The sequence below is a fragment of the Pelobates fuscus genome, chromosome 6 (genome assembly GCF_036172605.1).
Source record: "Pelobates fuscus isolate aPelFus1 chromosome 6, aPelFus1.pri, whole genome shotgun sequence".
NCBI classification, from domain to species: Eukaryota; Metazoa; Chordata; class Amphibia; order Anura; family Pelobatidae; genus Pelobates; species Pelobates fuscus.
In genome coordinates, this window is record NC_086322.1 from 95555545 (window position 1) to 95582501 (window position 26957).

Genomic DNA, 26957 nt, shown 5'->3' on the forward strand with positions numbered 1-26957 from the left:
AATGGCCGGACTTAATGTACCAGAGAATACTCAGTATACTTGCCGAGGTCAGGGACACAGAAGGAGACACAATTACGAGGTAAAGCCAAAAGTCAAGGATACCAGAATATAGGGAAGTCAAAACTAAGCCAAAGTCAATAACCAGAAATAAACGCTCAGGAACACTCTCTCAGATAACCTGCTAAGGGAAACCAGACAGGGCAATGAGGAGTAGTAAAAATGTGTTTTACCCCTTAAGGACACATGACATGTGTAACTTGTCATGATTCCCTTTTATTCCAGAAGCTTGGTCCTTAAGGGGTTAAAGAAGCCTCTTATTTATCTGATTGGCCTAAATCGGCCTATGATCCCAGATCAACGCAAGTTGACGTCCTCATTACCGTGGGCAGATGTGGGGTTATAAAATGGTGTGGATCCGCAGCGGCCGGCCTCCACCAACATGTTGCAGGAGTCAGATATACTGATGCATGGCCGCTAAGCGGCACTTCCGTTATTGTCAGGAAGGCAATTACTGCAGAATTACTGCAGATACCACAAGGTGAGGATGAATATGTTACAGGGAAACACTCAGAGGGGCTAGGGGAGACAAAGAGACACAAATGGACTGGGAAAACGAGACACAGAGAGGCTGGGGGAGAAAGTGGCACACATAGGGACTGGGGGGAGTAAGATACACATAAAGGGGAGGTGTAAGAAACAGAAAAAGAAACACTCACTCCACTATACACACATACACTCTGCATCAACTATGCACACACTGCATCCACTGCATCCACTATTTACACACATACTCAGGATCCACTATACCTACACACACTGCATCCACTATACACATAATGCATTCACTATATGCACACACACACTGCATCCACTATACATACACTCTGAATTCACTATATAAGCACATACTGTGCATCCACTACACACACACAAACTGTGCATTCACTACACACACTGCATACAGTACACACAGTCATTGAAGACAGTGTACACACTGAATCCACTACACAAATACACACTCTGCCTCCACTATACATCCACACAATGCATGCATTACACAAACTTCAACCAATATAAATACTGCATTCACTACATACACTGTCTAACATAATGGATGTGTGTGTTTTGGTGGGTGTGGTTTTGTTGGGAGTGGGCAGCATTTCATTCTTGGACCAAGGCAGCACAATCTCTTGGGGGGCTCTAGTCACAGATTATGTTTTATCATTCACACCATTGTTTGTTTGTTTCTTAAATATAAGATAAATGTCACACTCTCTAAAATTTGAAGAACACACTATTGTTTAAATACCAGTACATTGATGTATTGTGTTTAATATATTGACATTTAAAAAAAATATTTATATGCTTGAAATTCCATCTAAAAAGTTATTTCTCTTCCTTGTGTTATTATGCTTGAACAAATAGGCATATCCATAGCAGATTTAATGCCCTTTTTATTTATAGAAATTATGCACATACAGGTTTTTTAATACAAAATTCACATTTGAAAGTCTTTCAGCTTTCAGATAACCTCCAGGCTCTTATACTTTCCCAGTCATAAGGTTTTTAATCTCAGCCAATTCTTCTACCCCCATATAAGCAGAGAGTTTACAGGAAGCAGAGACAAGTACATACATGCTCAGTGAAACTGCATTCATTTAAATAGAATTGATGAGAACCTTGCCTTTATTACGCATGCATGTACTTTTTACTCACTTTCAGCAATATGAAAACATGATACAATAATTTACAGGATACAGCTGCATATTGCTATTGTGTTTCGTCACTTTTAACTGGAAATATGATAGAATAGTGTGACTAATATGTTTTTGCTTTTTTTTGTAAAAGCATGCACCTGGTATCTTGCAAAAAACATGATTTACAAGAAACTTGCACCTACACTGTCCATTTAAAGTAATATTTTTTGCAAATAATTAAATTAGAAAATGCCTACTAAATGCCAATAATTGTTGCCTTGCATTTTCAGAAAATCATACGTCAATGCCTTCATTATTGCGAATGATTAAATAATGATACCAAGATATGATCAATATTAATAATAATGAGGTTTACACTGGAGTTAAAATTAAATATAATTTGTTAACAGCAACGTTAACTTTAAAAATTGTAAAATCATGAACAGGTAACCCCAGCGTCTTCATTATGATTGCAGTTTGTGACTCCCCATCCTTTAAATTTACATCCATGGATTGAACTTTCCAACCCAGTGCACTGGACATCATCCATCCATATTCGGCTTGTTCCTGTAAGAGAATACACATAAGTTAGAAGTTGCAAAAAACATGATTAACCCCTTAAGGACCAAACTTCTGGAATAAAAGGGAATCATGACATGTCACACATGTCATGTGTCCTTAATGGGTTAACCAAGTTATTTTTTAAACTATTATATTATTGCTCTACTACTTAAAGGAAAACTATAACAAACTGTACTGTAATGTTATAGCATCTGTGTGCATAATTACTTTTAGTTCCCCCTTCCCCATTTGAAGTAAAAACCTAAAAAATAAAACTTTATTTTATTTATCTTTTGTGACGCCTGCTGCTCCTCCCGTGATTTCATCTAGCACTCATACAATGCTCCTCACAGAGTATCACATGTGCATCCAAATGTTTCTCATAAGAAACCATTGAATTCAATGCTTTTCTATAAGCTGCAATGTCACATGAGTTGGGTTTTACCATGTCCTTATAGGGGATGATAGCCACTTGAAGTGTGTTTAACTCTTCAATGTAAATATTGCAGTTTATACACATATTTCACATTGCAGGGTTAAAACTACAGGGCTACTGCACCCAGACCACTTAATTAAAGGAAAACTATAAGGTCAGTAACACAAACATGTATTGTTGACCCTAAAGTGTTTAAACCACCATCTAGCCCCCTTCACTCAGCCTCCACTAGCCCCTAGACATGTGCAATTTGTTTCTTTCCGAATGTCAATTCGGATGAATTTCGGGCAATTCGGACATTCGGATACTTCTGAATGTTCGAATAGCTGAATTGCCGAATTGCTGAAGTTTCGAAATTGCTGAATTTCCGAAGTTGCCGAATTTCCGAAGTTGCCGAAGTTCCGAAGCACAGTATTGCCGAAGTACTAATATACCTACCCAATGGAAGAATGAGTTTAAATAAAAAGTATGCAAACATAGCCAGGATTCAGCTATAAGCATTTGAAACACTTACAACAATCAATTAACACACATTCATATAAAATGTAAGTTACTTAGCCAGTCAATGTAATGACACAGTATTAGGGAGCCATCTACTAAAAGGCTGAAAGACCTAAATTGGTCTTTCAGCCAAATTTACTAATACTAAGTAAAGCTTACTTAGTATTAGTAAATTATGTCCCTACTTGCTATACCGCGAGTAGGGGCATGTCTATTAAACAGTGTGCTGCTCATTGTAAAAAACACAAAAAAACAAAAAATAAAACCTGTGTCCCCCATCCCAAGCCCCCACCTGTGCTGTGCAAGTGGGGACTTCTAACCTGATGGGGGGACCTATTGCCCCCCCTGGCCCCCACCCCTGAATGGAGGGTGGGGGCCCTAAAGTAAAATAAGGGGGGAATCCATTGTCCTCCCTCCACCCCCACCCCTGACCGGTGGGGGCCCTAAAGTAAAATAAGGGGGGACCTATTGTCCTCCCTCCGCTCCCACCCCTGACCGGCGGGTGGGGACCCTAAAGTAAAACAAGGGGGGGACCTATTGTCCTCCCCCCGGCCCCCATCCCTGAGCGGCAGGTGGGGGCCCTAGAGTAAAATAATGGGGGGGACCTTTCCCCCCCACCCCACCCCTAAGCGGCGGGTAGGGGCCCTAAATTAGAATAAGGTCCCCCCTTATTCTAACTTAGGGCCCCCATCCGCCACTCTAGGGTGGTGGCCAGGGGGAAGGACAATAGGTCCCCCCCTAATTTAGAGCCCCCACCTGCTGCTCAGGGGTGGGGGCCGGGGGGAGGACACTAGGTCCCCCCTTGAAGTAATTTAGAGCCCCCACCCACCGCCCAGTGGTGAGGGCCAGGGGGAAGACAATAGGTCCCCCCTCCCCAGTTTTTCTGATTTAGGGCCCCACCCGCCGCTCAGGGGTGGGGGCCGGGGGAGGGTCAATAGGTCCCCCCTTCAATTTAAAAGCCCCCACTCGAGTGGTACAGGTGGGGGCTCGGGAGGGGGGACACTTTTTTTGTTTGTTTGTTTGTTTGTTTGTTTTTTAACAGTGAGCAGCCACAGGGGCAGAATTTACTAATACTAAGTAATTTTTACTTAGTATTAGTAAATTTGGCTGAAAGACCAATTTGGGTCTTAGAGCCTTTTGGTAGATAACTCCCTAATACCGTGGGAAATAGGGAGTTATCTACTAAGCGGCTGCAAGAGAAGTCCCGAAATTCCGAAATGCCGAAGTTCCGAAGTGCCGAACCAATCAATTCTCTAATTTTGGTTTAAGCGATAGAATAGCTTAAAGGAACACTATAGGGTCAGGAGTACAAATGTGTAACCATGACCCTTCAGTGTTAAAAACACTATTTAGGTCCTCTACCCGAACTTGCACCCCTTAAATAGTGTTACAACTCACTTTATATCCAGCATCGGCCCCACCCTCGATCCACCTCCTTGGCTGAGATCATCAGAATTGACAATCACAGACAATCCAAAACTTTCCTATAGGATAGCAGATCCAAATGCTGCCCTGGCCAATCAGCATCTTCTAAAATAGATGCATTGGAAGCTCAGTGTCTCCATGCAGATCCGTCTGACTGATTGTCACTAGAGGTGTCCATAGGCAGTTAGATAAACACTGCCTTTTCTTTGAAAATTAAGATGTTCTTGTTCTCGTGACTATATTTTCCCTTTAATGACACTACAGGCTATCTGATTTAAGAAGATCATAATATTATAATTATTTAATTTATCCCAGTGCTGAAAGGACATTTTTCCTAAAATAACAAAAACTAACTTCTATGAAAATTAAACATATTTTTTCTAACTTCACAGATACAATTTCTCTTTCTTCAAACATATATATGTGATCAAGTCTAGAGAAAGCTATTTATATTAACTTTAAAGTGGCCTACGTTTCTCCAATTGTTTCCTCTTCTCTTCCTCTTTCGGAATCTGTTCTTCTTTTCTTAATTTCTAGTCTATTTCTCTTTAAAAACATGACAAAGTAGGGACTAATTTGTCTTATGTATATTTCCTCCGTTTGACAAATCTTGACAAAGGGTGGAGCTTAAGTAAGCTCCATTTCTTTTGTCAAGTAATTACATTAGGAGGATTCTAAAGACTTGTAGAATTTGGAGGGGACCTATAAAATGGGGGTTCTGTGCATGATGGAATTGCTTTAAATATAATCACTTGTTGCCATACGTTACAATAAAATACATACCAAAAATAAAGTTTTACCTCTCCCAAAGCTTTGTCCCATGTGGACTCTAAGAGCACCTGAAAAGCCCAGCATTTTGCACACAACTCTCCCATCTAAAATGTCCCACTGATCATCACACACAGTGCCCCACTCTCCATTGTACAAAACTTCAACTCTTCCTTGGCGAGAAGTAAGTCCTCCAACGAGCCGAACAGTGGGCGCTATAAGCAAGAATAAAAAATATTAAAAACATAATAGTTTAAAAACAATATATATTCGCTAATAATTACAGAGGATTGTTTCTGTACCACAAACATTTCTTCTTTATTCCCTTTAGCATTACAAAAAAAATACACGAGTGCACTTTAGTAAAATTTGTTCTAAATTAATTTTATCCAAAATTACACTACCTGTTCTTTTTCTCTATTTTGTTAAGTACATTAGAGGAAGCTGTAAAGATCTTTCTATGTAAATGATCTTAACCAGGCTTGTTAAAGGGTTACTATAACCCTTCTGAGGGTAGTTGCAACTACCACAGCAACTACCACAGCACACAATTACAAATATCTCTGGAAGTGCAGTAGTTCAAGCTGAAACATTGCACATACTGATTCCTAACACCATGGTTATGGTGTTCGGAGTAACTCTTTAAGGTTGAACTATCCTAAAAAGCAAATACCTTGTGACTTCTACTTGCTAGATTGGCATCCAGAGCAATGTTGTGTGGACTGCTGCCATTTTAGGAAAGACAGATTTTTGTTTATTTTTGGTGTTTATTTGCTATCACTGTTTTTATTTAAATGTTTATTTTGTAATAATGGTAGGACTTCCCATGTGTTAGAATAAAACTTGTTGCTGTGATGGCATGGCGGGGCTGAGTTGCAGCTGCCGAGCAGTCACAGTAAATTCCCTACACCAACTATTTGTTAAATGAGATCAAAATCCGCTAAGTTTAGAGGGAACTATAACATGCGGAGGATATGTGTAATGCTTACTTATTTGCCAAAGCTAGCACACATCTTGAAAATCGTCTTCAATGGCATTGTCTTTTGGGTGAGACAGGTATTAAGTCTTTATCTCACATTGTTGCCTCCTGGGATGCTGGAGTGTTGTTGTAGTGCCTATCTGCCTCTGCTGCTGGCAAAAATATGAAGTAATGCTGTTCCACATTAATGTACATTAATGATTACACTGGATGATTTTGGGAATGGCATTGTAAGAGGGGTAATACAGGAGAATAGGAAGTCAATTGCCTACTAATTCATTAAAAACGTGCCTATGCTGACTGATTGCTGAAGCTGTATTCTCTGCTGATGCTGGAAAACTTTGTGAAGCAACGCAGTTCACTATCTGTAAACTTCTACAATATCTTAGGTCTTGGCAGCTGATTAGGAAATGGACTGCCTGCTCTGGGTGGAGAGTGAATGTATCACCAATTGTCCACTCTTACTGACCAAAAAGAGCACTAGTATGATCACATGCCAGTGGGGCGATCAAAACTGGGGATGCAGTATACTCCTCATGCTCATCCACCAACATAAAGCTATCTTCCACTCCAACACCTACAGGGACAAAAGCCAGTTTGAGACAGAGGTCAGTGGCACTTTGTCCTGATGGCAGTACTTCAGCTAGATGAGCGGTGAGCTCCTCTGGCTCATCCACCAATGCAATAACAGCAGCAAGGTAGGATCAGAGGCCAGCAGCCCAATACCAATGCTTCAGCTGAGGTTGCAGCATCCCTTTTATCCTCATCAAAGGCACACAAGGATGAACGAGTCACTTTGAGGTCAACATGGATACATGAGGTCAACATGGATACTATTGGTCCTGCTCTGTGTTGCTCTTGGTGCAGCTTCATCCGAATCTGTGCTCATAGAGCAATGTGTTCAGCCAGTGTTAGGTTGGGGCCAAGGTATGCCAAAGCTTTTTGACACATGTACTCAAACTCAGAACCCCAGACTGTGGGGAACCTGACTTTTGGCTCTGCTCACCTATGCTGCTGCAACTTGTGGCTCCATGTCTCTGTACTGTCTTGGCACACTAGGTTCTAGTCACATTTGATGAAACACCATTATTTTGATGCTACTAGTCTCTTAATAAACCCTGCACCCTCCCCACACCAGTTTCAGTCCATGTCTCGGATTTTGTCACAAACAGACAGGGATACAACCTTAACCCCTTAAGGACACATGACATGTGTGACACGTCATGATTCCCTTTTATTCCAGAAGTTTGGTCCTTAAGGGGTTAAACCATCCCCACCTAGCTGATTTACCACTGTTCATGCACAAGTGGATTTATTCATGAAATAAAAAATTGCAACAGTGTAATGGTTGCAATAATTTGTTATACTCTGACCGGGATGCCATAGGTCTGTTCAGTATGCAGAAAGTAGAGAGGAATGGGATATGACTCTCTCTCTGATCAATCACTGCACCCATACTTCTCACTATGCTCATTGATCCCCCATACCATTGGTCCCCCAAACCTGGTATAATCCCGTATTTAATGGTGATACCCTGACATTATTAATCCCATGCTGCACAGTACACAGTCTGTCATGCCGTGCATTACCAGTTTTAATTTATGGTGTGATGCCACCTATCCAGCAGCATGGTATATGAAAATATAATTTACTCAGTGAAATATGGGTCCAATGAGGTGATATTCTGAACTCATCACAGTGATACTTTTCTGATTGAATTATACTGAATACCATTATAGTTTCATAAACCAACCATTTTGTTAATATAATACAATTTAAGAGTCTAATATATAATTTATAATACTCACCCGATGAACTACTACTGTAAGACATCTCACCCTTTTCTCCCTTTTGACCCCTTTCTCCTTGTATACCATAGAAAAAAAATAAACAGATTTCAGTAAGACCATTCTCTTTAACTCTAAATGCAGAAGATGTTTAACAAAATAGTACAAAACAATTCTTTTACGAAGGTATATTAGCCATCATAAAAATAACTAAAGGCTGTGGATTTTTTTTTTTTTTTTACAAACATGAATACTATAATAAAAATATAATAAAGTCAATAAAGTTATTAACCTTTAACAACAAATCATCAAGTAATATGTACAAATGATTCAATTAAATTTGCAAAAATAAAAGCAACACTACTCTTTATCACCACTTTTTAATGTCACGGGGTTTCACAGATTCTCAGATACACATGTTTTTTTACTAAATTGAAAATTGCTGGGAATTAAAATTTAAGGCAAAAGTAGCCAGGCTGGCTACTTTGACCTTAACCCCTTAAGGACCAAACTTCTGGAATAAAAGGGAATCATGACATGTCACACATGTCATGTGTCCTTAAGGGGTTAAATTTGAAATTCTCTCTGAATCAACTTTGATTTCCTGACAATTTGCACTTTAGCAAACAACCACGACAGACTCATACACTCTCAGACACTGACTCACACACTGAGCACATTTTGTACTATAAAATACCCATTCATTGAGCACAACGCACTTGTTAACCTCTCTTTGCTGTGATGGGGGCTCATTCCTAGCAGTTTTATCCAAGGAACCTGAAACTAGGTCATTGTACTGGGCTCTTTAATAGACTCTGGATAGTCCAGGTCTCGAATTACAGCACTGTCTGACATTATACAATGCACTGGCTGCACCATGCACCCCCCCCTGCATTCAGGCAATTTGCACGAATGGTAGTTGATTGTTTGCTCTTGAATTTATTTAGTTTACATTTATACGTCATGCTATACATTTTTGAATAGTTACATTTCAACAGATTTAACTGATTAGTTATTGGAGCATAACTACAAATATACTGTTGCACTTCCTAACATACTCTGTGCAATATCTATGTATAGTGCTTACCAGCATTTCCTGGGGATCCTTTTGACCCTTGCAATCCAGGCATTCCTTTTTCTCCTTTACTTGCAGGGTAGCCTGAACATAAGTATCATATAATAAATATTGACAGATATAAAGATATATATATATATATATATATATATATATATTTATTTATTTGGTAAACACACACACATATTACATTGTGTGTGTGCGCCAAATACAATTTTCAACATGTATATTACTAACACATTCATTTTGTATTATTATACCTTAATGCAGCTATGTATTCTGAAAAAAGGCATGTGATTCTATAATGCAGCATGTTTCTGAAATTGTCTATTTGCCATTATTTAGCACTAAGAAAATTGCCTATGGTTTGTTTTGTTCATTTAAAAGTACATTAATAAATACTGGGGTTGGTTGCACCTCAGCATGTAATAGAGAGAGTTGATCAACTGTTTCATACCAAGAGAGAGGTTTGTCTCTGTAGCGGAGCTCCCTGTATCCCGACTGGGTACCTATGCAAAGGACCGCTTCCTAGCTGGAACTGGGTAAAACCTCAGTGCTTCTGCCACCGTCGCCGTGGCTTGGCTGGAGTCCTCCTGGAGCCTCTCCGTCCTGGAACAGGATAGGGGACTAGCTCTATTCACTCCCAGGGATTGGACAACACACAAAACTGGGAGCTGTAGTCCTTACAAGGACTATCCCCGCTGAACCCTCCACAAGCTGGAACAAGGTGCTAAGCAGTGGTTATAGCCCTTCCCCTCCCAGTAACTAGACGACACATAGTTCTGGGAGTACAACTGGTTTAATGCATCCAAACACATCATTTTTATACACAGACCCCAGCAGGGGGTCTTCATTGTCTTTACCACAAGCCCCTCCCAGGAATCTCTTGGCCTGAGAGATAATTGCGTTAAAAACTGGTGAGCTAACTATCTCCCAGGGACAGAAAGGCAAACAAACATAAAAATACCCACAAACATAATAAAAACATAAAATAACCACACAAATAATACATTGTTAAATAGCCCTGATCTGAGCGCCCAAGTTCTCCAAATAGCACTTATTGTTAAAGTTCTGACCGGCCGCACAAAATAGTTCCAGGGCGTTTGGTGCTTTTGCCGGTCAACTTTCGGGAGCTCCTGCGGCCACAATACGGGGTGCTCCGTCTGGCTCTTATGTAGCATTTGTTCCCCTTAGTCTCAGGCACCTTCCCTCCAAAAAGCGCTCTCCTGGTGGATTTCAAAGTGGTTCAAAACCGTGAGCCAAGTTGTCCAGGAACCACACGGTCACCTCATGTTGAAAACTGTTCCATAACATTCGCAGCTAAGTCCCGCTGAGGTGACCGGGAACCCACTAAGTTCTCATGCAGTGTTTAGTTCCATAGTGGGCGGGACTAAGTACCGCTGGGGCACCCGTGGAAAGCTGTTAATGGTGGCTGGGCAGAGTAGCTCCCAAACGGTGACCCGGAACTGAACCCTAGTCAGTGGGCAGGAGGCCAGCTTCTACACTCCTCCAGGAGTCCGTGGCAAACATACGTGGGAAGGATCATTTTTCACAGTCTCTCTTTATTTAAAATAAATAATTTAAAACTATATGTATCAGACCAGGAGATGTTGAGTGTCATGGACTGTTTTATTTGCCCCATAGAGGGTTTTTAAAAAAAAAAAAAAAACTGGATAAACTGTACTTATGAAGCTTATAGAATCACTTCACTGACCATTGATGGTATAATCATTATAATAATATATTCTTTTAATTCCTGTTTCAAAATGTGAGTGCCAACTCATTTGGCAGCAAGGCTGTATTGACCTGCCATAGCTAATTAAAGGAATACTATAGAAACCTGTTCAATGTTTAGATACCCAGCCACCCTCCAAGTGCATGAAAAAGTCAGATATACTTACTTTTTCTCCAACATCATGCTGGTGTTACCATGGCTGGCTTCACCTCTATTGCTGAAATCAACAAGATTGATGATCTCCGCCAATGCAATGCTGTCCTAGAGGGAGGCAATGGGAGGCTATTGCCATCGCAATATCAGCATCTCCTCATAGGGGTGCATACATTTCACCACTGAAATAGGAAGCACCTCTAGTGGCCATCTGAGTGACTGCACCCAGAGGTATTACTAGGCAGCAATGCAAACACTGCCTTTACTCTGAAAAATCTGCGTTTACACTGAAAATCCTGCAGGGACATGCTATAGGCACCAGAACTACTACATTAAGCTATTGGGGTTCTGGTGACTATAGTGCCCCTTTAAGCAAGCATATGCTAGTCGGTATTTGGCCTTTATGGACCAATTTGTGATGCAATCAAAGTATAACATCACACTAAAAAGAATGTTGTAAATGACATACGTATTCAAATATTAAGTGCATTTACCTCTCGCACCTTCTCGTCCCTGGTCACCTGGATCACCTTTCAGTCCTTTCTCACCATGTTCTCCTTTTGGACCTGGTGGACCTATATAGACAGCACAGAATAAAATAAAATAATTATTTGTCAAGTACATAGCTTAATTTATAGAATAATAATATTATTTTTATATGATATTTTAGCCCATAAAGGATAACGTATTATAATGAAAATTAAAAATATATAGTGTAGATTATGTGGCTTGTCTTTTTATAATGTGACTCAAAATGTATCTTAATCTCCCTGAGAGATGATGTACCAGGACTGTCATGATAACACAGCCATTACATAACTCTTTGTTGTGAAGGATTTTAAAACATGTAATTAATTATACCCATTAATCTTTTACTTGTAAAATAAACAGTTGCTAGAGTTAAAAGTTATGTCAAAGGATATATTGAATGTGATCAGATATGTGGACATATGCAACTATTTATGAACATTTTGGAAAGCCATCAGATTAGTTATTGTGTTGCATTGTGATGTAATGGTATATTGGCTTTATATTCTTATATATAGATTATTAATGACAAACATAAGCAATATTTTCAATATGTTTAAATAAGAATATTTAAAAAATAAAAATAAAACTGATTGATCCCCCCTTTTTTCTTTTCTTTTCTTATTTTATCCTTTTATTTATTTTGTAATTTAAAAAAAATATATATTTATTTTTTTACTATAATGTGTTCATTACTTGTTTGTTTTAGAATTATATTGTTAAGTTTTTTTATCTATCAATAAAAACGACTTGATTATAATGTTTAAAAAATATGGACAGGGATATTGACAATTGTACAGCTCACCTTGAATTAGTGTTAAATTTTGCAATGTTATTGAATGCTCCCAATCTTTTAATTTGAGGTCATTTGTGATTGTATTTAATAATTGCACTTCTTCTTTCATTTCCCTATCCAGGGAGGTACACTGTTCTTTCACATTAGAAATATCCGATGATGCATTGTGGAAACGTGATTTGAGTTGCACAATATCCTTAAGAAGGAATGTTTACATATATTTATTTACACTTCTTCAGCTTTCACATTGTAAAATTACTGCATGACATGACAAAATGCAAAACGGTCTGTGTTTTTTGTTTTGTTTTTGTGTTTAATCCTCACATTTTCTGATGCTCAATATTAAAACATAGCTTTATCTAATACATAGAATAAATAGGTGGCCAGTAGTAAAAGAAGCAACTCTTTGCAGAGTTATTTTAATGGGGGCAAGGACAAAAGAGAGCCTGGGAGGGCACTTATATATTCTGTTCATGCTCCTATATATTCATGTCCTTGCTTGTCCTTGAGGGTCTAGCTATGTGTGTGTTTGTGTTTCTGAGCGTGTAAATGTATGTGAGTGTGGTTTTAAGAGTGTAATTGTATGTGTGTGTCTTTTAGTTAATAAATGGTCAAATTAGCGTCATTTAAGTTTTCAAGACAAACTCAATAAGTTGTTTGTGTAGAAAGTCTCTGCATGATGTGTAAGTGTGTGTTGTGTGTGGGGAGTTTTATGTGTGCAGGGTTGATTAAGTGCTGTGCTGTGTGTGATGGATGTTTGACCAGTTCGGTGTGTGTGTAAGGTGTTTGTGACTATGATGTTTGTGTTTTGTCTGTGTGTTATGTGGGTGACAATGTAATTGTTTGAAGTGCTAGAAGTGTTTTTTTTTTTTTTTTTTTTTAAAGCAGTTTAAACATATAGCAAAGGTAAGCATTGACCACCACCTCATGTTTTGTGTGGATATATCCACATATCCAAAAGATGTAGACATTCTGAAGCAGTATTGTGTCTCTAACAGACATAGCATGAATATATACAATTATAAATAAAACAACAGTATATATTAATGCAAGCATGTATATTATTAGAATTTTCACTCTTGTTCTGTTGGATTAGAACAACAGTGTTCGATGCAGATCTGATAAGTGAGTCTAGATCTTACCTCCTGCAATCTGTACACATTTTCTGTAAATGTTAAGTTGAGCAAATGTATTTCCGTCTGAAAATGACCCAGTACTGTTTGCAGGGATTCCAGTGCTTTCTGAATTTCCGTGACAACCTTGTCACGGTCTTGATTTTGCATTAAAGTTTGGTTTAACAGTTGATTTAATGTTTGCAGATGTGATGATTTTACAGACAGCTCATATTTAATATCAGAAATGTTTTGAGCAAATTCATGTTGAATAATGGAAAAATCAGGCAACATTTGTTCATTTGGTTCTTTAAAATCACATTCGTCTTGATGACTTGCTTCCATTTTTTGTACATTATTCCCATCTTTAACTGCTGTGTTAGCTGGATAAAGAAAAAAAAAGAGATATAGAAAAGTGTTATGATAAAGGACAGATCATGTTTTAAACCCCAGCATTCACAGAGATGAAGTTTCCTGTAGCAATTATTTCCAGTAATTCATCGTAATTATTATATCATATGTTGAAATATGAGGGGTTAGCAAATACCCCGTAGAGAACCTTTCCCCGGTAAAATGCGGGAACAGGAGAAATCACCAACTTTCTCTAGTTTCCCACTATCTAAAGTCAGCAGAGATATCAGCCGTCGGACTTATATTAGGAAAGAGAACTTGCTGCTAGACTTATTGCAGTGCTTAAATTAAAGGAACACTAACCCCAACCTTATCACAAACCCTAACTTTAACTAAATATCTTATTCCAATACTTACTTTGAACACATCAAGCTATATAAGATAATTCAAATTGCTCAGTATAATGGTGTGGGACAGAGGCAAGTGGAACCTTTCATCGGCATAAACATATCAGGAATTCTATTTCATTTTAAGATTTATTGTCAGTATTTTATGGAGAAAAATTTCAATCAAATGAATGCATAGCACATTTTGTTAGGGCATGCTTTTGTACAAACATATCAAATGCCTTTTAAAGGGATATTTCACACACATAAAGCACTTCACCTTGCTGCACTGCTTTATGCGTAAGGAGCATCTCCTTTTAATTGCAATTTATAAAAGTGCTAATTTCTATTTGAAACTGTCAGAAGCAACTCCAATGCTTTCAATTGGAGAGCTGTGGGAGGTTTTATACCTGATTACACTGAATTAATGGAAGTGGCAGGTGCATTCTGCTAGAGAACTGTCACGATTACTAGGAGAACCCAAACACCCAGACAGATCACAGACACACAGATATTGCAATACCAGTCCTTAGAATGGCCGGGCTGTGCAAAAGAGATAGAGTAGTCAGAGTACAAGCCGAGGTCAAGGATCACAGAAAACAGAGTAAATGAGAAATGAGCAAAAGTCAGTAACCAGAGAATGAACCACAATACAAACGCGCTATTAGGCTATGAAAGACCACAACAGGGCACTGAGGCAAGGGGTAGGTAAACATATATACACACAGGGTGTGTCTGATTGGCTAACTTCCAATTAGTGCTAATTACAACACGTGGGAGCTGTCTTTTCCCTCTCTTGTGATCAGTGATGGGTCTGACACACATATAAGGAAGCTGCCTTGGAGCGTGCCGAGTCAGAAACAGTGTCAAGCTGGGGAGCGGCGGCAGGGACAGCCACAAGCCGTGGACCGGAACCGGAACCGCAAGACGCCGCTCACAGTGATGGGGTAAGCAAGGACACCGTGAGTGGTGCGGGGACAGGGGACTTGAAAAGAGCATATACATTCTCCCTCAGAGATGCTCCTGTTCAGCTGAACGCTGCTGGATGAAGTTTCGCACCTTGTCAGACTTTCTACATTATAGATTCATCTTACATTAGGACAGCACAGCCCTCACCCTTGCTAAACAATCATACCCTTCCGCTCTCATAAGTTCATGCTCCCATAATGCCACACATCTTTAATACCTTCAACTATCTTCTTTGCCCTGCTATGGTCACCCCCAAAACTACCCTTACAGCCAATAGCTTTGCATACTACTTTACTCCCCCCTTTCCTTCTCTTTCTCAATTGTACTTGGATCATGCCTTATCTAAACTTCAGACCTTCGCCACAGTTACTGAACAAGAGGTGGCGGCTCTTCTCCTTTCCTCTCGCCCCACTACTTGCTCGCTTGATCCTGTCCCTTCTCACCTTATCAGATCTCTCTCCTCTTGTCTTGTGCCTTCCTTAACACATATCTTCAACTGCTCTTTTTCTTCTGGCGTTGTCGCTGCTCTCTCTCCTATACTGTAGTACCTGTCATAAAAAGCCATCTCTTAACCCATCTTCCCCTTTTAACCATCGATCCATATCCCTGCTTCCTTTTTCCTCAAAGCTTCTGGAAAGATTTGTCTTTACCCATTTGGCTTACTTTCTCAATTTCAACTCTTTCTTCAACCCTCTTCAATCTGGCTTCTGCCCCTTCGACTCTACTAAGACCACTGTGATTAAAGTTACAAATCTAATTGTGGCTAAATCCAAAGGCCACTGCCCCATACTAATTCTTCTTGACCTCTCTGCTGTCTTTGACACTGTTAATCATGTTTTCCTTCTCCCCCAAGACTCTGTTCTTGGTACTCCTCTGTTTTCTCTTTATACTGCCTCTCTTGGCAAATGTATTACTTCATTTGGATTCTGCCACCATTTGTATGCCGATGACACCAAGATATATCTCTCCTCCCCAGATCTGTCCCCTGCCATCCTACAACATGTCACTGTTTGCCTTTCTTCCATCTCTGGTTGGATGTCCTCTCGTTTTCTTAAACACAATCGCTCTGAAACTGAGCTTCACATCTTTCCTCCTGATAATACTGATCCTCCTCTTTTGCTCTCCCTTCAAGTTGATGGTATCTGCATCAGCCCATCTTTGAAAGCTCTCTATCTCTGTGTTCTCTTTAACTCTTTAACTCAAAGGCTTCACCTTTGTCTGTGTCCAGTCTGTTGCTAAATCCTGTCGATTCCACCTTAAAAAACATTGCCGGCATCCGCCCCTTTCTTACGCAAGAAGTTGCCAAAGAGCTTGTTCATGCTCTAGTAATTTCTTGCATTGATTATTGTAATTCTCTGCTAATTGATCTTCTCAAAATCCGTATTGCCTTGCTAAAGCCTGTAATGAATACATTTTCCTCCACTGTCACTCCTCTCAACCTCACTTCTCCTGTATCCTATAGAAGTCAATTTAAAATACTAACTATAAAGCATTTAACAGCTATTGCCCATTATATTTCTTCACTGATTCAAAAATATGCCCTTTCTCGGTCTCTCCGCTTTGCCAGTGACTTTCTCCTGTCTGTTGCTTGCATCCACTGACAAACTCATGCTTGCAGGATTTCCCGCGGGCGGCTCCCTTCCTTTGGAATACCCTGCTTACCACCATCAGACTCTCCCCTAGTCTTCAATCATTTAAGTTGTCCCTGAAAACCAATCTCTTCAGGAAAGCTTATGGCCTCCCAGAGTAACTTCTATCTCACAAACCTGTCTCTTGCTCAACCTGTCTCTTCCTCTCTCCTAAAAGGCAGTACTCAACTCTCTCCTTCAGTTCTGCTTCACTCTTTGGTGGCTATCCTACTCAATGCCTGTCCTGTTGTGTTTTACACCCCACCTCCTCTAGATTGTAAGCTCATTTGAGCAGCTTTTTATCAACCTATATTTCCTGTTTGTATTTGTCTAATTTATTATTAAATTTCTCCCTTTTATAATATTGTGAAGTGCTGCGGAATATGTTGGTACTTTATAAATTACAAAAATAATAATAATAACGATAAGTACAAATGTGCCTGTTGGCCCATTCATGCACAAAACCACATAGCACACTAAAGCCCTAAATTGAATGCACTGACTCCCTGTGCATATTACCATTGTTTGGACTTGAGTAATTGTAATCACCATAACCACTGCAGTGTGCTATACTGGTTATAGGACAAGGAGTGCCCTGGCCCCAAACCTTTTGTTAATGGTTTGACAACTTACCAGGCGTACACCGGTGCTACTCACCTCCTCCATAAGCCCTAAACTAGCCGAGAGGTGCAGGGCTTAGCTTATTGGTAGAAAGTGTGGTCTGTGCAGGAACTATCAGATCTCAATGAAGGAAGTGACCAGCGCAGTGTGGACCCCAAACAAGTTGTTAAACTGTTAGGAAGTAAATTGACTACTAACAATGAGGAGGAAGAATCAGGCAGCCCAACGGTGCCCTGTAGTGGTTATGGTACTTGGAGAGTTCCTTTAATAAATAAAGCAAATATTAAATTGTGTTTACCTTTAAGAAAAATAAAGAAGCAGGGTTACAATTTTCTTATTGTTGTATTTTAAAATTAATAATATCAAGGAACATATACTTAATAATTAAAAATCTGCCATAAACCACACAAACTTATAACATAAAGTAAATATTTACCTTTAAGCCCAATAAAAATGAGTAGAAAGGCCAAAACAATAATATAAAGAAGAGCAAGAGCAGCAACTGTGAATTTCAACTTCTTCTGAATGGCTACCAAAGATTGACCTGTAAATTAGTATAAAGACGGTTAATTAATTCAAGTCATACAGTGTACATTGAGAGTCTTTACCATGTAGGCAATGATTGCATTTCATGAAATAACATGAAATAACAATAATATTTAGTTAGTACTGCAGAGCATATGGGAGATAATACAAAAAAGGGACACTTCAAGCAAAAAGACAATTCTAGCTTAATAAGATGGTTTGGGTGTAAAAATCAGGCCACTGCAATTTCACTGCTCAATCCTCTGCCCCATGTTAAAATCCCTTGTGTTTATCCAGCCCTAGCCACACATCCCTTGACTGAAACTCGAAACTGTGTTGGATTACTTAGAATTTCGTATATGCTGCCCTGTTACTGGAGCCTACAGGAACCTTGTGTGAGATTAAAGTTCAATTAATAAAGCAGGATACAAAAACTTCTAAAGTAAACACACTGTAATGTAATATCTGAATTGAAAATGTGACAATTTGTTCATGGAGGATGTGTGAGTCATGGCCAGGGGATGTGTGGATAAGGCTGCATAAACAGAAACAAAATTATTTAGCGCCTAAATGTCGGATAATTAATTAATTTTTCAACATAGATATATACAGAAAGCCATCTTAGATCACTCTACCCTTCTGTTTGTGTCTGTGTCTGACTTGTGCATGGCGGAACAGGGAAGCAGCTAGTAAACATTACAATGTGTACTTTTCTGAGGAGGAGGGAATCTTTAACTTACCACAAGGGCAGTGAGATACAAACACACCAAACTTGCCCTGCCCTCCCGTCCCACTTTTTGTTTGCTGTGTTTTGTTTTTTTCTTTATTGTCACATGTCACTTTTGGGACTTCCTGGACAGTGCAAAGGATAATACATGATTACACCGCCTCTGGTGAGCTTTGGTGAGACAGGTCTTGTGGAATGCCTATCTTACAGGGATATAGCTCAGGGATTTCAGTTATCTGTCTACCTGGTGGTAGAGTATACTTGACTGTTTAGGAACTAGTTATGTTATTTGGTTATGCAATGCCTTAAAGTCCTGAGCCCTTGACTAATAAGTGACGTGTTGCTATTTCATTTATTGGGCCTGGGTCAGTTGTAGGTCCCTGGTTCAGCATCCTTGTTCCTTTCATCACTATGACTTACATTTCCTCTCTGACAACGTAACTCTCAGATTTATGTCAGTCACATGTCTTCTATCATTCTTCATCACCTTCCAACCCTAGCTATATTTTCAATATCTCCAAATCATGGGCATTATTTCTCATTATACGTGGTTCACTATTATGCATCCCATATACACATGAGGGATATAGCCATACATTACAAATTGATACAAGGGAAGACAGACACAATCAATCAATCCCTACTGTATAAGTGTTTTATACACTATCTAATCTAATCTAATCTAAAATAATCCAGTCTGTTTCTTATGCCGATATTAGAAAAAAATAAAATAAAATTAGCACTACAATTAAAGGCAGTTATACATGAGTTCATTTTACACAGAGCAAGGGAGAACATAACACACTCACTAGGTGGTAGTAGTGATGCCAATGACTGATTATCCAGCTTCACAGTATCTGTTTGGTCAAAGTAACACTGGTCATCAGTATTCTCAGATGATTTGGTCCACAATGCCATTTTTAGACTGCAAAATAAAAAGAAATAAATTTTCTAAAGTTGCATTGCAGTCCAGTCAAGACCAGCAATCAAGCAATGTAAATGTTTGCAGGCATAAAATACACTGAGAATGGTATTAAAGGGACACTATAGTCACCTGAACAACTTTTGCTTAATTAAGCAGTTTTGATGTATAGAACATGCCCCTGCAGCCTCACTGCTCAATCCTCTGCCATTTAGGAGTTAAATCCCTTTGGCTATGAACCCTAGTCACACCTCCCTGCATGTGACTTGCACAGCCTTCCATAAACACTTCCTGTAAAGAGTGCCCTATTTAGGCTTTCTTTATTGCAAGTTCTGTTTAATTAAGATTTTCTTATCCCCTGCTATGTTAATAGCTTGCTAGACCCTGCAAGAGCCTCCTGTATGTGCTTAAAGTTCAATTTAGAGATTGAGATACAAATATTTAAGGTAAATTACATCTGTTTGAAAGTGAAACCAGTTTTGTTTTCATGCAGGCTCTGTCAATCATAGGCAGGGGAGGTGTGGCTAGGGCTGCATAAACAGAAACAAAGTGATTTAACCCCTTCAGGACCGGCCTGTTTTTGCGATGTTTGTACGTTAAGGACCAGAGCAGTTTTAACACTTTTGTGGTGTTTGTGTTTAGCTGTAATTTTCCGCTCTCTCATTTACGGTTCCCATACAAGTTATATATTGTTTTTTTCAAGACAAGAAGGGCTTTCTTTACATACCAGTATTTATATTATGTCATATATTGTATTTAAAAAAAATAATGAAATATGGTGAAAAATAAAAAAAAAAACATGTTTTTGGACTTTTACTTGAAAAATCTTTTACTTATCTACAAAAGCTAATGAAAAAAACTGCTAAATAGATTCAAAATTTTGTCCCGAGTTTAAAAACACCCAGTGTTTACATGCTTTATTGCTTTTTTTTGCAAGTTATAGGCCTATAAATACAAGTAGGAAATTGCTGTTTCAATATATATATATATTTTAAATGTATCAATAGTGACATTGTTACACCGTTATCTGTCATAAATCCCCGAAACACACCTAACATGTACATATTTTTTAAAGTAGACAACCCAGGGTATTTAAAATGGGGTATGTCCAGTCTTTTTTAGTAGCCACCTAGTCACAAACACTGGCCAAAGTTAGCATTTATATTTGTTTGTGTGTTAAAAATGCAAAAACCGCTAACTTTGGCCGGTGTTTGTGACTAAGTGGCTACTAAAAAAGGCTGAACATACCCCATTTGCAATACCTTGGGTTGTCTTCTTTTGTAAATGGTATGCCATCATGGGGCTAATTCTCATTCCTTGGCTACCATACGCTGTCAAAGGCAACCTAACCAATCTGACAAATTTCAATAAAAAAAAAAAAAGTAAAATCAAGCCTTATATTTGACCCTGTAACTTTCACAAACACTATAAAACCTCTACATGTGGGGTACTGTTATACTCAGGAGACTTCGCTGAACACAAATATTAGTGTATCAGAACAGTAAAATATATCACAGCAATAATATCCTCAGTGAAAGAGCTGTTTGTGTGTGAAAAATGCAAAAAACTTCACTTTCACTGACAATATCATCGCTGTGATATGTTTTACTGTTTTGAAACACTAATATTTGTGTTCAGCGAAGTCTCCCGAGTAAAACTGTACCCCCATGTACAGGATTTAGGGTGTCATAGAAAGTTACAGGGTTAAGCACAGTGCTAGCAAATTAAATTATCTGGACTTTTGGCCTGGGTTGGCAGGCAGGTCCCTCAAATTGCAATCATTAAAATTACTTAATTAGGTAAAAATATTACATAAATATGCACGTAGAATTTTAATATATATACATATTTATATATTTGACGTCTACGTGTATATTTATGAAATTATTAATGTAATTTTGTATGTGGACATATGTATATTTCGTATTATTTTTATTTATTTATTTATACATAGATATATATATCATTACATTCTAAGTGTATTTTGATATAAATATATATATATCAATATCAAAATACTGTTAGAATAAAATTGAATATATATATATAATTTTTTTTTAATTATTAAAAATTATTTTTATTTTTTGTTATTTATTTTTATTAACATATTATTTGTATTTTATAATAATATATATATATACCATATATATAGTTATTATATATATTGTATATATTCGTGTGTAATTTAAATATAAGTGTATTTTTATATTAATATACGTATATATAAATATAAAAATACACTTAGTGTGACATTATATATATGATACATATACATATATTATAGATATAGATATAATACATGTATATATATCATATATATATACACATATTATAATTTTTTTTACACTGATTGTTTTTTTTTTTTACTTTATTTTATGATTTTACACTTGCAGGGAGACTGCCTGTCAGACTGCCCTGCAGGCAGATACAAAGACCCCTATTGCGGTCATGTGATCGAGTGATCACATGGCCGTGGGGTCCTGATCTGCCGAGGGGGGACTGCCCGGGCAGACAGGCAACCCCCCTGGACCGGGAGGAGAGCTGATCGCCGCCGTGGGACCGACGGCGATCAGGTAAGTAGCCCAAAACCGTTATGACGGTTCAGGACCGTCAGCGGTCCAAACGCACGTTTTACCGCTGACGGTCCTGAACCGTCAGCGGTCCTGAAGGGGTTAACTCCTAAATGACAGTGAATTGAGCAGTGAAATTGCAGGGGAATGATCTATACACTAAAACTGCTTTATTTAGCTAAAGTAATTTAGATGACTATGGTGTTCCTTTAAACGAATAAGCTCCATAATCACAAATAATATAATAAGCACTAAAATATATATAAAATGCATAAACCATCTATTACTATTTTTTTTAAATGCATTTATTTTTTTAATTGGATTTCTTTTGGGTTGAACGTGCCACCCTCAACTCTAGGTATCCCTTTCAAAGTGACCACAGGAAGGCATAAATATAAGAAGAGTCTCCTGAAGCAGTTTAAGCATGTTTATCTAACATGAGTGTAGGACCTGCCGTTAGTGGGGTAATTTGATGCAAAGGTGGTCTTAACCACAAAGTGGGCATATGGTTTCATTGAACCCCATATTTACTTAAAATAGGCGTTCCCTTAATCTGTATTTTGTATATATTTTGGTCTTTACAGCAGCAACGGCTTTGAGAAATGCATATTCTGCTAGATCAGGAAAAAAAATGTTTTGAGTCCAAATGCAACCACTCCAATGGAACTATAAAACCTACAACACCATCTTAAATATTTAAAATAAGTTAGTGGAACAAGTTAAGTCTGATTTTATTTTCTTAGGTTAAACACCCTTAGCACCATAACCACTACTGTGATATGCAGTGCCCAAGTGCAAATCCTTGCACTAACTGTGTTGTGATTTGCACAATTACACAAAATGGCATATGCTTTTGTTTATGATTTTGTATTTATTAAGACTTTATTACTGTATTTGTGATTTTACACTTTGTATATTTATACTCTAGCATTTTATATTACCAATTGAGTGTTTTTTACCTAAGGGTACACTATTTTATATTGTGCACCATTTCTTTTGCATTCATTGTTATTGAGAATTTTCCTACCAGGATTCTGTTATGGTTGCTGCAGGTGAAGCGTCATAGTGAACTTTTCCATATGTAAAATTGTACTGTGCTTTATAATTTTTATTTTAGTTTGAAACCTTTTTTTAGATATTGTTGGGGGGATTTCTGGTACAGTATTTGTATACTTAACACAACATTAAGTTTATTGTTTAAAATGCCTCATATCTAGCTTTGCAGTTAATTTTTGGAAGTTAAAGGAAAAATATTGCAACTAATAAATCATAATTTTAAAGCTAAACTTTTTAAAAGTTTGGCATGCCGAGGCTATAATTTTAATAGCAGTCAAGGAATTAAAAACTGCTAGGTAACCCTAGCTAACCATAAACCATAACCCTAGCTAGTACTCACTAACTCAAACACTTAACTGTTTAGTGGCTTGGCCCCTTTACATATTTACATACATACACACACACACACACACACTGAAATGGACTGTGTATCCTGTACAGATACCTAGTATATGAGTGTATCACAAAAATCCATGGCAATAAAACTTTCAATAATGTGCACTGTATGTGAATGTATCAGATTTCTCAAAGCAATTAAACTCATGGTAACATGCAATTTGTATCAATGTATCACACATCTTCAGACAGTACAGTGTATAGGAGAATTAGAAAGTGCTGAGTAAATATCAAATGTAGAGAGTTCTGAGTGCACATTATCAGGGAAGTATTTCCCTGTCCTCCATCCCTTGTTCCTGTCTCATTATATCCCTGTTTCTTCAGCTTGGCATACTCTGTTTGCCTACCATAGTTGACTTACCGTGTTCCTAATGTAGAAGTGATCTCTCTCTGCAAGGTCAAGCTACAGCCTTCACAGCTTCTCTCCCTGATCCAGCTTCCCAGTTCCACGCAGCTCTTAGAGTAGAAAGGGTGTGATGTCAAATGCTGTTCCTCCCTCTTTATCTTTCTCTGCCCTTTGGGGTTGGAGAAAGAGGTCCTACTGTTTCTGCTATCAGAGAAGGTAGAGGCAGGGCCTGGCATAATGGGTTGAAAATCCCATCTGGGTTTTTTAAATTTTGTCAGGAACACCCTCAGGGCCCTCGCCTGGTAACCTCCACCAGCAACATCCTTGGCCCCTAAGGCCAATTTGGGTGGGGAACTGCCAAAAGAAAGAGGGCACTACCCCAAGATAGTACCAGCATTTTCCCGGAAAATATATATAAATATTTATATTTTTCTCCTCCAACCAATCTTAGTAGCAAGGCTGAGTGGCATTGAAATTATAAGCCTGAGAGCAATCATGATGTCAGCTTCCACAGCAATTTTATCCATTAGACAGCCTCAGAGGGGCTATTACCAGATACCAAGAGTCCAACAATAACCAGGTCTCACAAAGGTTGGAAATTTAAGGAAGCTTAACGGCTACTGTAGTCTGTGGGGACAGGTTAGCTAAGAAAGGTTGCATTGTTTGTGAATCATCCAGGCCCTCAACTCAAGCTGACCAAATGCTTCATGTCCAGACTGCTCATAATGCTCATCAGGCTGATTTTACATATTCCTTATCATCTCTCACATAAGAATGGCTTGTGATATTTATCACTTTACATTGCAGCAGCCCACAACTAATAAACCAGAAAGTGTAGGGGGTATAACCAGAAAGAGTTAGGGGAATGAGTAGCTGCTTTTGCTACTTTTGCAACCTTAGTCCTTACCTGTCACCCTTAGCACCTCCATCTTCTGCTTGGCTCTCAGTCTCAATGCTCCATGGTCCAGTAACTATGCCATCCCTCCAATGCTCATGCTGGTAGCTACTGGCATCTGCTAGGAAAACTGTAGGACTGATGTGAGCCCCTCCAACTGCCACCTAAGCAAGACTGACAATTCTTAATTTAACTTACCTAATACTGGGTTTACAGATCTAAACTGTGTATATACTTTTGTGACGTTCTTTCTTTAGCTTCTATTAATGTACTATGTCACCCTGTTACATACTACCTATGTCGCTGTACCACATACCCTCCACTTCAGCTTGTCATATTCCTCACTTATCATTCACTTCCACCCATCCCCCCTATCACCTAACTTCCCAGTTAATTACCCTCTCACCCCGCCATATATTAAACCTCATCTATCTCTACTCTCACCTACTCTCTCCGAGTTAATTATCCTCACCCACCCATTAGAACATTTAAGTAGCATACAAGAGAAGAAGAGGTTAAAAAGGGACTGCAGAAGTAGAGGTAAATTTAGCCATACCCAAATATGCTCCAAAAAAATCCTAGGTGCCATTGGCTCACTCCTGTCTGTACACTGGCCATCATTAATAGCACAAGTGACACAAAGTACATAGTATAGCAGCCATTGTGAAGAGGTAAAAAAAATCCAAAATTCTTCTCTATAAAATAAACAAACAAACAAAAACAGAAATAACTTTGTTCATGTCTGGCATTGCTTGATATACACAAACATCACAATGTTCCAGATAAATAACCATACATTGCTACTCACAACATCCCAAGCTTAATTGCAGAAATTATGCCTCAAAAAAAAATAAAAAATACAAAACTATATACATATATTTACACTTAAAGAATTTCAAAATGGAAACAGCAGAAATAATACATACTGGTAAAAAGTACTTGAGCAGAAAATAGAGTGGAAGACTGAGCGGTAATTGCAGAAACACTACTTTAAAAAAAGCGTTGTAAGATACTATCTAAGAAATGTGCTTAGAGCAAACACCATTACGACATCTAAAAGGCGAGAGAGGCCAAGATAATAAATTGCATACAAAGTATGAAGTTTTACATAGTTTTACATAGGATGGAAAGAGAAGATGTTCTTATCTCCTGGTTTAATCCATTCAGCAGATAATGCTTCTGAAACAGCTTTTGTAAGATTTCTCTCAAGATGGATTAGCATTGGTATGGATGGTGTCTGAAATCACTAGAGTTAAATGAGAGTTGGTTTCAAAGCCGCATTGAACACTTGTAAAAATATTGTCCATTATACGTTTCAGTTTTTTAATAAGTTTACCTTTTCTTTTGGCAGATATACAGATAGGGTTATTAGAACTCTATTCTTGTGTAGAGAAGTTGAAATGCTTTGCTGTGCATTCTTTTACTAAGAGGAAATGATTCCACATACAGTGTGATTAAGAAAAGCATGACCAGTTTGCAAATTCAATTTCTCTACGTCAGGATAAATGATGGAACTGTGACAAACATTTATACTAGACATGGTATTTTGGATGGTTCACTAGTTGACCATAGGCAGTAAAAGATACGACTGGCCCATAACATTCTGGCTCCTAATAGAGCCTTTTTAAGCTTGTTATCCTTTATTACGCTTGTTAGCCTTTATATTAGGAGCTAAAATGTTGCTGATCATTATCCAGTAAATCTGCCAACACCTTAGACCTGTGCCCAGTCTTATTTCTCATCTTTATTGTTTGTGCAGATTGATTATCTCTGGACTCGAGGGATGGTCGCTACCTCTTATGTGTACCTACCCAACCTTTCCCTAGTTGACCAAAGAACCCCAATGACAAAAGTTCTGATGCAAGCAGTGTATGAAACAAACAGCAGTATTACATCGATAGGCATATTAGAATAGCAGTAAGAAAAAATAGCAGGAAATCTTAGGTCTCCAATAACCAAGACGATGAACATATACAGGGTTATTCACCCTGTATCTGCAAAATCTAGACTTT

At 38.3% G+C, this 26957-nt stretch overlaps 1 protein-coding gene across 1 annotated transcript; it reads right to left on the reverse strand.

The window, feature by feature from the left end:
- Positions 1-1437: 1437 nt before the first annotated feature.
- MSR1 (macrophage scavenger receptor 1) lies at positions 1438-26354 on the reverse strand. The gene is made up of 11 exons (XM_063459985.1): positions 26282-26354; positions 24066-24160; positions 19570-19685; positions 17945-18052; positions 13584-13936; positions 12451-12637; positions 11612-11692; positions 9242-9313; positions 8176-8232; positions 5421-5603; positions 1438-2264 (listed from the first exon to the last, which is right to left on the reverse strand). Exons 3-11 carry the CDS (start codon positions 19676-19678, stop codon positions 2134-2136), a joined length of 1281 nt encoding a protein of 426 aa, XP_063316055.1. The 5' UTR covers positions 19679-19685; positions 24066-24160; positions 26282-26354; the 3' UTR covers positions 1438-2133.
- Positions 26355-26957: the final 603 nt, after the last annotated feature.

Excerpts from the sequence above, each read along its gene's own strand:
- MSR1 (XM_063459985.1), bottom strand. The coding sequence starts at position 19,678 with ATGGCATTGTGGACCAAATCATCTGAGAATACTGATGACCAGTGTTAC. Across the intron at positions 12,638-13,583 it reads ATGTGTACAGATTGCAGGAG|GATATTGTGCAACTCAAATC; the intron begins GTAAGATCTAGA and ends TTCCTTCTTAAG. Across the intron at positions 5,604-8,175 it reads TTACAGTAGTAGTTCATCGG|CGCCCACTGTTCGGCTCGTT; the intron begins GTGAGTATTATA and ends TCTTGCTTATAG.